General features: G+C 34.3%; 1 protein-coding gene across 1 annotated transcript; it reads right to left on the reverse strand.

The window, feature by feature from the left end:
• Positions 1-9,694: 9,694 nt before the first annotated feature.
• Positions 9,695-12,072, reverse strand: LOC107063000 (uncharacterized RING finger protein C548.05c-like). The gene is made up of 4 exons (XM_015314354.1): positions 11,818-12,072; positions 11,637-11,694; positions 10,840-10,952; positions 9,695-9,946 (listed from the first exon to the last, which is right to left on the reverse strand). The coding sequence occupies exons 1-4, from the start codon at positions 12,070-12,072 to the stop codon at positions 9,695-9,697; spliced, it is 678 nt and encodes a 225-aa protein (XP_015169840.1).
• Between the last annotated feature and the right edge of the window lie 266 nt (positions 12,073-12,338).

Raw genomic sequence — 12,338 nt, forward strand, 5'->3', positions numbered from 1 at the left:
CGCTAAAAGTGCTACCAGTATTCACTTAGAGAGATATGACCCAATTTTAAAAATTAAAAAAAACAACAACATAGATATAACATTTAAGTTTTTAATCTCAATTAGAGGGATCATCCAATAATTATTGCATTAATTACTACATGATACTTCGAGCATAGGTTCACACATCTATAATTTAAGTAGTTTTATAAAAAAAAAATACAACGCTAATATATATGAGTTAACGTGTATTCAGTAACCCCCTAAATACGCCTCTGGCTTAATAAAAATTCCGACTCCACTATTAATTAAAAGTACGAAATAATTAACTTACACATCAATATGAACGTACGTACTTAACTATTGATTTTGGTTATGCTAAGGACAAAGGAACATGATAATCTTAAAAAAGATCTTGGAGTAGTTGTTTAGACATATAATTGGGGATTACAGATTGTCTCCGGGTAATGATTCTTCTATCTAGCGTAGACTTAGAAAAAAATATATGTAATGCATGTCTACAACGTGGCTATACCTGTCTAGATGTCTTTAGTCAAGTTTCTTCTAATTTAATACTAGTATACTTCTTAATATTTAAATCCAAGTACTAGGTCACTACATATATAGTTAACCTGACTTAGTTGATTTCAGATATGAGATTCACACCATAGGCCTCCTCATGTTAATTGAACTCTTGCGGAAATTTTATAAATAGGAAAGAGATTAAATTTAATAAGTCCCTTATCTACAGTTTGTTTAATTATGCTTTATAATTATAATTTCATTTTCTATAGATATTTTCGTTTATATAATTCACTTGTCAATATACAAACATAGTAACTATATACTAATTATGTATTTACATTTATACAACATCAGATGTATCAACATGATAATTATATACAAGTTATGGTAAGCATATACAAATTCTGAACTTATACAATTAGGAGTCGAATTATACAAATTCTAGATGTGGGTCACATAACTATATATGATTGTAAGTTAGTGACGAATGATAATTTAATTAAATTGTAGCTACGTTAACTAATATGTTTGCTTATCCGCGTAAGTTTCATCTAATTGACATGACACTATAATAAATAAACAATTTAGCGGTAAGAATAAAATTTCCGCTATATTATATTTAATGATAATAATAATATGAGTATTTATAATTAACACTCTATATAAATACCGCTAAAAACTTTAATAACTCTAGATATAATGATATTATTAACTCAATTATCGTTAAATGTTTCTGCGAAAGAAAAAAATTCAATCATCCTACTTAAAGAGAGAGAATTTAGAATAGACCAGAATCTCCCTCCCTAACCACTAGATATCTCTTTGTTGTAGTGTGAATTAAGTGTGAACTAGATTATCCATATTCCTCCACCTCCATTATTATGATGACGCACATGTTAATCACTGTCAAGGCAACGCCAGGAGTCCAGGGATATATATTATTAGTATGATTATTAATCCTGAAAATTATGAAGAAATTTTTTCATGTAATTAACAGTCTGCCAATGAGAAAAAGAAAAACTAATTTGTTATTTAAAATTAATTTGAACTTGCAAGATTTGTTTGTGGCTTCATGTTTTTAATTATTGACATAGATATACTCGGATAATATTGTTCACCAAAACTTGAATATATAACAGGAGATTATATAAACTATAGTCTGTACATAGGATATTGCATCGGACACCAAATCGACTCAATTTACTATAGTGGAAATATGTATTAATTAATCTCGATTAAGTAATAGAAGCATATATAAACACATTGGAGTAATATATTTATCGGAAAAGAGCCAAAAAAAATATTTTTGGACTATTCGAAGAGGTTTAAATATAACCCTCATTCACCTATTGAACTAAAAATACTCCCTGATCCATCTTTTTGGTCTATTTTTACCCTTAAAACTAATCGTCTTTTCCTTTTTAGTTATTATTATTTATTACGTGACATCCTACTGAATAAGACTAAATCTCAACCCATTATCCCATATCCACTCCGACCCATATTCATAGCCTCATGACCCAAACCCAATTAATATACTAGTTGTTCACTTGTGAAGTCTAACCGAAATTGAATAATTTTTTCTTAGTGGAAGAAAATGCTGATAATGCAAAAGGTTTCCATGGCTGATAAGAGGAGAGAATGAGGAAAGTAATGAGGAGTATGAACCAAAAGTGGCTTCATTCGGGTCTTACCACCACAGAAAGGAGAAGCTCAAGTTCGTTGAAGATTTCTGGATCCGTTTTCAAAAAAAGAGGATCTTTTAATTGGGTTCGGGTCATGATATTATCAGAGGTGAAGTCAGAATTTTGAGTTTGTGGGTTCTTAATTACAAGCAAGACTACCATCTCAACAAGTACCGATTTTTAATATATTTATTTAATTTTCAAGTTGTTGGGTTCGTCGGAACCCACGAACCCCACCTAACTCTGCCTCTAGGTGCAACTAGTAGCTTTCAAACCCATATGTAAGGAGCACAAGGCTTTGAAAGTAGCATAAACACCACTGGGCCATTCTCCAATTTATGTATGTAGGTTCACACCTTCATAACTACATATTTATTTCAGATTTTTTAGAACAAATACAGAATCTATGAAAAATTTACTAGATTCACGCCAGTTTGCAATATTACGTCTCTATCATACTTTGGGCCTCATGTACATATATGTGCCTCTTGCATATACATGTACGTATCTGAGATATAACTAAAAGTGATTAATTAAGGATTGTGTCTAATTAAGGGATATAATTGAAACCATTAATTAAGGAGAAAATCACACTTGTAACAATGTAACGACTTGACCCGATCGTTATGAGTAAGCCAATAGTGAAAGAATTTGGGCAAAAAAACTTTTCGGATAGCGACTTAAATATTTTTAATCAGGCTAGCCAATAGTGATGTTTCCTTATAGCTAAGGTATTAAGGAGTCCATATGAATTTTCAAATTTGAATTCGAGTAAGTATTACCCTCGAAACTGATCTTGGCGTGGAAGGTTATTTCAGCACATCAAGTGAAGAAGTTGTGTTGTTAAAATTTGGTTTTTCGGAGTTTGAAACTCTGAACTTTCGTCGAGTACGCTATAACGGATGGCCTCCCTCTATAGTGGATTGTGCAGAACGCTATAATAGGGTAAGTTCCACTATAACAACACCATATAGCGAGCTAGGATGTTATAGTGGGTCAAATCGAAATTTATAGCAGAAACAACCCCAAAACTCTTATTTTCTCCACTTTGTGTTCTTGGAGTTGGGAGTGTTGATTTTGGGCAGTTTGCACTTATTTTTCACGAATTTCATCGATAAAGGTAAGAATTCAACTCCTCAATCTTGTGCATTGATTCTTATGACTTAGAATCTAAGTTATTTCCGCCGGGGAGGGGGGGGGGTGGACATGATTGATGGTGGAAAAAAGTTCTAAGTTGGGGAAGAGAATCATATTTTTGGCCAGAGGTTAGGATTTGTTAATAATTTGGGTAATTAATAGGTCATTAGTGATTGATTATTGTTTATATTATTTGTTTTAGACCAAAAACAAGGTGAGACACTTCTCAAGGGGAAAGATCAGGTTATTTAGAGTTTTCAAAAGGCTTGATTCGAGGTAGTGATTGTTGTATATTTTTTATTTATGTATGTTTGCATGTCTACTCTCTGTAGTATCATTTGTGCAATGCATGGTAGAAAGACATGCAATATGACATCATGTAGGTAATCTCATGCAATGAACTTGTTACTGTGGCTTATGGTTTCAAGTGGTCTTATTCATTGTGCTATGTGATTGTACTTGATTGTTGGTTGACTCAGGTACCATGCTCGTACACTAACTATGGATGACTTGGGTACCAAGCGGGTACACTATCTATAGATAACTTGAGTACTGCGGTGGTACACTAACAATTTGGATTCGGGTTCCATAAGAGGTCTAGATATGTGATTGTGATTCCATGAGAGGATCAAACATTTGCATTTGTTATCATGTGAGACATGGATCCAGGTATCGTTGTTTCATGACATGTAACTGAGAGTCTATATGGGTTGTTACTTGTCCTTGTATGCATTCATCTATGTTACTGTATTGTAGTGAACTATTTACATTCATATCTTGGGTTAGCCGTGCGATCCTACCATTACATTGTGGTTGTGTACTAATATTGCACTTGCTTTTTTCCTTGTTGAGTACGTGGAATCTTCCAGCGGCTAATTTAAGACCTTAATTAAGGGGAATTTGATTTCAAATCCAATGGTGAACTACATCTTTCAGGTTGCCATGGATTCTTCTATTTCTCTTGTCCATCTCTTCGGACACAGACATTAGACTTAGTTTTATGTTTAGTTTTGGGGTTGCATGCATGAGTCTTGATTATAGAGTTTTGGTATAATGATTTTTAGTTCTTAGAGGTTGCTTTCCACGTTAATTGTTTTTGGACTATTGAGTTCAGTTTTTGGGGACTCAATCTTTTAGTTGTCTAAACTGTTATTTCCTATTTATTGATAAATTTAATTTAATTTAGACGATGTTGAGTTGGTTTTGGATCAGTCTTTGGTTCTCCCACCATATGGTTTAGTTTGGATGCCACTCACAATGATATGGGTCGTGACAAACAACTTTAGATGATATGACATATCACAACTCCTAAAAAATCAAAACAATCAAAATCCTTCTTAGTTTAGCGATTCAACAAATTAGACTTCTTAATTCGGAAACATGTACAACTTTTAGATTCATAAAATCTTATTCAGATAACACTCGCTGGCAAAGACCTCGGAATGATAACTCATCACATGTCTTATCACGACGTTCATAATCAATGCATACAAGCAATATCACACCACATTGGAAGAGACAACAAATCATACAATTCAAGTCCACAATTCATGCTTTCAAGTATTTCATCAATCAATCATCAAGGGTCACAATAAGGCATTATCATGTTCATCACATAGCCTTTTTCATTTCAACCCCTTTTTATTCATAGAGATATAACAAGTGGACAATTTAAACCCTTCACCTCATTCTCATTACTCCCAACACGCAATCAACGAAGGAAACATAAGAATCCAACTATAATACAAGGTTAAGGAAGTCACTTGCCTTAAATCAATCAACTATTACTCCAATAGTTGAGTCTTCCCCTGTGAATCACTTCCGAAGCCACACAATCTATAATTATCAAGTATTTATAATATTTTTTTGGAAACAACAATATCCCCCAACAATCTTCTTGAAAGGTTGGTCAATCAACACAAAATCCAATTCCAAAAGTAAGGTTTGAAATCAAAATTTATTACTTGAAGACATTACTCAAGGCTATAGGAACTCATTAGGAAAAATCATCTCGAAAAAGGTCTTAAAAACAGTTCAAAATCTCTATTTAGCTAAGAATTTGGGTTCTTGAAAAACCTCATCCTTTACCAATCAAAATCTCATATTTTGATGTTAAAACTAATAAATAATAAAAGGAAAATGAAGGTTTAGGATCAAGAGCACTTGTCCAACTGATCTAGCATAAAAATCCCTTCAAAATTCACCACCAAAGGTTCCCCAAGTTCAAAAATGGTGGAGTGGGGGCATAAACCCCAAAATTTTCAGCAAAAATCCTCTAAGGTATCGCACAAGCAACCAAGGGTTCACTTAAGCGAAGGTTGCTTAAGCGATGGTTGCTTCGCAAATGTGAAGGTCAACAGGGGTAGACCCTTCGCAATGGTGAACCAAGCCTCACTGAAGCGAACCTCGCAAAAGTGATCCAACTCTTACAAAAGTTGAGGTGCACTAGAATTTAGACATCAGAAAATCAACCAACTCTTAAAATATCGAAAGGATCCTCAGGATTCGTTCGGAACACTGCACACACAAACCACATATCCAAATCAATTATACTCGACATTCCAGACTCAAATGAACCATCAAAATATGAATTCGAGGTCTGCTTGACCCAACATCCGTGAAAACCACAAGAAACTAACTCATGCCTAAAAAGGCTTAAACAAACTCGAGACCTCTCAAACATCAACCAAGACCTCACCTAGGCCTAAATCATCTCCCGAATCTAATGGAACTTTAGAAATCCCGATACGAGCATCTGAATCCCGAATGTTGACCAAAGTCAACCCAAAGGCTAAATTTCCATAATTTCACAATTTTGGACCTCAAATCCTCAAAAAGACTCGGAATCAAAAGCTAACAACTCTCCTGGATAAAATTTCACATTTCGGGTATGATGGAATCGACAGAATCCCATTCCGATATTCAAAACTTCAAAAGACACAGAAAATCACTTTCTTAGAAACTTAGCATTTTAAACTCAAAACATACCAAAAATCTCAACTTTTAACTTGGAGTTCAAAATCAACTTTTCAAAATCCATCAAAACCAACTTGGGGTAGACATCGAGAGGGGAGAATGGTAATTTCCACGAAAAAACCAAAAATGACCGACTAAGTCATTAGAATAATATGATAACATAATAATAATAATAATAATAATAATAATAGTAATAAAAATTGAAGCCAACTGGTTATGAAACAAGTTGCGGCAATCATGAAATCAAACTACAAATCCATTTATCACATGTCATGCCTTTCAATGATTGGTAATTGTTTAGCCATCATTACCCCATAATAATTACTCCCTTGATAGATTTTGTGACCTTAGGTTTTCAGAAACCAACTTAAACTACAACATATATATTGAATATTTAAATTGCTAGTAATTCAATTCTTTACCCCACCAATATAATACAATATTGACTGATAATTTAGTATGCAACAATTAAAGTTGTGAACGAAAGATTTTGGAGCTTAACCTTAATGTCGTTTTTTGCTCCTCGTCGACGTGAACATGGAGGAGCTCTCCCAGGTTTCTTTTCTCTCTTTTAAAAATAATAATGATTATGAATCAAAAGTGCTAAATCTCACTAACTTATTCTAATATATATGGTCAAGGGTCATAGTGTATTAAAATAGTTTCAAACTTGACCCATCATAAATACTTACTAAATTAATTATTTAAAATTATTTGTCATTTAAATAAATGTAGTTAAACGAATAGTTCAAAATTTTCATTTAAAATTTACGAAAAAGTCTTTAGAAAAAGTTCTAGTGCTCAAAACGACCTGACCGGTCGTTACAACCAACATCCTCTATCTCCATATGATTGTGACTATAGATAGAAAGATACTAAAACATGAAACCTGATTGTGTCAAATTATCCAGATACTAGAATATCACACTTAATCTCCCATCAAATTTGTTGATCTATGTTATCTCTAGCTTCCAACATGAATTTTCAAGTTTGGGAACCCTCTTTCCATTCAGCAATCTGAGATCTATGCCTTTGCAATATTTATTTCACATAAAATTTGGCACATAAACTTATTAATTCTAAAATTTCATCAAAGCTTACCGTTTTGAAAACATCAAAAAAAGATCTTAACCTGATATCCCCTTCTTCTTTGGGTAAGCACAAATCAGCCCAAACCACCATGTTTTCTCTTTTCTCCCTTCTTAAAATTTCATAAAAATTTTACAAATTTTTTATGTAAATCATGTATCATATGTTTTGGAGGAGTGATGAAAGAAAAAAGATAGATAGGGGATGCCTTGTAGTACACTTTTAAGGAGATCAAAATTTTCCCTCAAAAGAAAGTATCTTTCCTTTCCAGATCTACAATTTACTATAGACCTTTTCCAATAGTGCAGAAAAATAACATTTTCTTTTCCTAGCATGTCTAATAGGACACCCAAATTAAGTAAAAGGGAAAGTGTCTTTAATACGTCATGTGCAGTTCTCTATTTGTTGAACAATATCACTAGCAGTTTTATAATATATCAATGGCTATATCAATTGTAAAGTGTTTTGGCAATGATCAATTGTAAATTGTTTCCATCAACATAAACAAAAATGATGGTATCATCTGCATAGGCCAGTACAAGTAAAACAGCAAACTCTATTAGTTGAAACATTTAAAAAAAATTATAATAGTATTATAGTAGATTTATTTTCGATTTACTTGTTAGTGATAAGTCCCTAAGGAATGGAGGAGGAAAAAGTTGCAGGCCCTCGCAGCGCAAGGCCGAGGCCCTGTGGGATTTAACTTAGTTCGAAAATCAACGAATTTGACTCCACATTGTTCACAAAATTTCAAGTTTTACCACCATAGATTTAATCCAAATATGAACCCCAAGAAAATCAATTTCAGAGAGGGCAAGGCAATAGATCCTTTTTAGTAGCCTCTTCCAGGTAAGATATCATTCTAGACCACAACGACAAACTCTACCCCTGCTTCTAATTTGATATAAATATAATTTTTTATTACACCTGCAGTGCATAACATATGAACAAGCTACTAGCAAAAATAAGATATACCTTTGCGATCACAACAAATCACCCCAAGAACATCATGATGTCTAACAAATCTTTTTTCATTTTCCCCCTTAACAGTTAGTTTCATTAGGACCGAACAATTAAGTCCGGAACTGAAATAAGTCAAGCAAGAACTAGAATGTAATAAACATAAGTTCAAGAAATCCATAGTTTCTACTAGCTAGTATTTTGAGAGCGAACAAAAGAACACGGTATTAGCTACAGCCAAGGTATCCAGTCTAACAGTGATCCCAATTCATACTTCGACCCAACAATGCCTCTCCCAAAACCTCCAATATTTCCTCAACCCATGTAGTTTAACAACAAGCTGGCTTTACAAGTAATTCCTCCGCAGGCCAAATAAAATGGTGGCCACCCCCTGCAACATACAACAGAAGTGTTGAGACATGAAAAATGCATTTTTCTATCTGCAACAACTTACATAAGGAAATAAGAAACTTAAAAAACACCACAGAAACAAAATAATTGTTCAGCATGAATTCATCTCAAGATGGCAATGGGATAGGGGACATATCAGTTGTGATTTGGTTATACTGAAGGTGGATCTCCAAAATTCAGTGTCTACCATGTTATAAATAATGGGTATCCTAGGATTCACTGTCTCCCTTACTTTCACTTCGATGCTATACCCCTATTTCAGAAAAGAGAATTTTATCTATATAATAGCTAGATTTTTTTCTGGAGCAGCATAATTGTCAGCTTTCTAACAAAGAATTAATACATTAGGGGTAAATGGAAGGGCAAACGGCTTTGGCGCAACCCACTGTGCCTCGCTATTGGGTCAAAACATTTTACCAGAACCTATTGATCCTAACATCAACTCATAAATTCACGTCGTGTTTACCTTTTCATTCACCATGTTACAAACTGGCAACACCAGTTAATCCCCCACCCCTCCCCCAAATAATAATAATAATAATAATGACCATAACACTAGCCACAAGAGCAGGGAAAAAATTATAACAGGACTACTTTGCGTGATTATCTAGTGCATTCACCATTTAGAGGGCTCACATTTGGCTTTAATAAATTTACCCCAAAAAAATACCTAGTGTAGTCCCACAAAGTAGAGTCTAGGGAGGGTACAGTGTACACAGGCCTTACCCCTACCTCAAAGGTAGAGAAGCTGTTTCCAATGGACCCTTGGCTCAAGGATGACACAAAAAATACATCCAGAAAAAAAAAATTAGTACTAGATTTACACAAGATAATTGCTACAAAAGCATGCTTAATATGCACCAAACTACCACAAAAAAAAGATGGGACTTATCCCAAAGTTTGTTGGGATAGGAAAACCAACCTATATCATCTCAACTTGTGGCAGGAAGATACACCCGTATGGTGTCTTTCATGGTAATTTTCCTCCTACAGGTAGGACATTTACCCTGAGCAGCTATGGAAGCCTTGATGCAAGCTTTGCAGAAGATGTGACCACATTTTGTTGACATCTCCTCAACTAAGGTTCCCATGCATACTGGACAGCTAAATGTGGGTTGAATTGGCTTTGGTGGTGTTGGGGGTTGAATTGGCTTTGGTGGTATTGCACTCTGTACTGTGACTACCTGGCATCAATGACAAGGAATAATAAAAACCATGCATAAAAAGACTTCAAGTAACAGACTTAAATAGGTCACATATGCACTGATAGATGAAAGTCCATGAAGATGACACCAATAATTAGGCTAGCAATGTCCTATTGAAAAGAACTGATTCCAACAGAAGCAAGAACTTGGTAATTTGAACAAGACATTTCTAATGATGGATTCAAATTGAAATCAAGGAACAAGCTACTATAAATTAAACAACTTCAAAAACCCAACAAGTGTAGGTTTGAAATAAGAAGCTAAGAAAGAACACAACTAGCCAACAAGGCCATAAAACCAGTACATCGGCCTAGAGTTGAAGCTTCTACGCTTCACCAAATGCTTTACTCCCCATTTTCAGGCAGCATATATAACGTATAATTCAATTATCTATCAATGCCATAAAACTATGGAAAAGATACATTGTGGCTAGAGTTTAAACTTCTAGACAACACCAAATGTCTTACTCTCTTTTTTCGGGCTACACACACCTAAGATCATGAAAATGATAACATGTATGTAAAAAGTTAATGGCTAGAAAGAAAGGTAAATAATACATGTCAAAAGAAATAACTAAGAGACCAAACCAACCATCCTTTGTTGCAAAAGACATGTCATAGTTATGCTGTGAACACTAGTGGCAATAGATCTTTATCAAATTTTGAACTTTATGAATATAACTGAAAAGAAATCACTTGAACAAGAACACTCATATTTTATTTTATTTTATTTTACTGCCAATAAGTGAGAAACAAATCACTTGAACAAGAACACTCAAATTTTATCATATTTTATTTCTAATAAGTGAGAAACAAGAACATTCATGTTGTAAAGAACATTCAACACAGCATAAAAAGACCTTTTCTAGTTACCTGTAAGCTGCTATTTGCTTCTAGGTTTATGTAAATGTCACCCATTACTGTTGACTGATTGGTTGAGACTCTTCTGCGCATGTTGCGACTGTTAAACGTAAGCAGATGATCCTCTGCAATAATTAAAAGTCAATCAGACCAATCTCAAGGGAGGCAAATGAAATAGCCAAAGTCAAAGTCTAGCTCTCCAAGGAGAAAGAAGTGCCCAACATGGTATTAATCCAACCACTCTGATGCTGATTCATAGAATCGTATCACATGCCTTGAATTGTCCATATAGTCTCATAGTACTTACATCACCTCCCATTTCCTCCGTAGGCGAAAAAATCACAAAAAGTACAACATAATATTATGTAAGTACTGGCAAATGTCCACTATGCTTCATCAATATTCATACTGATGTAAGCATTTAGGCATTCATTTTCCTACATGGCATTCATTTTCAACAATGAACATCAAATTAATGCTCCATTATATATGAACATATGAATATTTAATGAGGACAAATAGATCCTACGTTTAACCGGTATCTTAAAAATATAAGAGGTTTTACAGTACCTTACATATCTAATTGATTAAAAATTTATCCCTCGTTAAAGTAGCACCTAAAATAGAATTTTGTTAAACATAACAGAAGAGGGTAAATTCAGATACACCAGTACACGGAACAAATTGAGGTACTTCCAACCCGTTTCTTACTAGAAAGTTTTGATATCTAGAGCAAGCTAAAGTTTTACAGCAGCAAAAGAGCACACACGATCTACAGCTGTACAACTTTTAAGAGAAAGGTAAATTACCAGAATCCTCATCAACAAGAATAACCCGTCCATGAGTCCTCATGTTGCTGTTTTTTGCCTAGGCAAACCAAGATCTCTAATATAATTAGGCATAAGGTTGAAATACCAGGGCAATCACAAGATAACACACCACCAAAAAAATTTATTAAGGGAATCATTGGAGTTGGATAGAGGAACGTACTTCTGCAAGTGCCCTTGGGGAAGATATTATTATCACATCATCATCAAGTGCCTCAACATCAATTGGGGCAGGTGTCGAAGAAGCACCTCTTTGTGCAGGTGGCACATCCCCAGGAACAACACGACTTGAAGTTCCTTCGTGATCCCTATTATCATATTGGGGTGGCACGTTTAGATCTACATCCAGTACCGTCTTTCTTCTTGAGTGATTCCTTGTATACCTAATTGGAAAAGCCCTTTTGTCTTGAGTGCTCATTCTATGATTGCCTGTGCTTACCAAGAGCAGCTTCGGCCGTATGGATCCTAAGACGATGCCGAACATAATTATGCATCAGAATAGGAAGGACATAAATAAACTTGGAGCAACTAAAGGTGTAATTTTATCAAAATATGTCCTCACAAATGCTAATGCATAAGGAAAATTAGAAACAATCTTCAGGCATTTAAAGTTTCAAAATGCACTTTCACATAAGCTCTTGGTAAATTTGTAAAAAGATAGATGAATGTAACCAAGAAGTAACA

Source organism: Solanum tuberosum, unplaced genomic scaffold (genome assembly GCF_000226075.1).
Source record: "Solanum tuberosum cultivar DM 1-3 516 R44 unplaced genomic scaffold, SolTub_3.0 scf00013, whole genome shotgun sequence".
Taxonomy (NCBI): domain Eukaryota; kingdom Viridiplantae; phylum Streptophyta; class Magnoliopsida; order Solanales; family Solanaceae; genus Solanum; species Solanum tuberosum.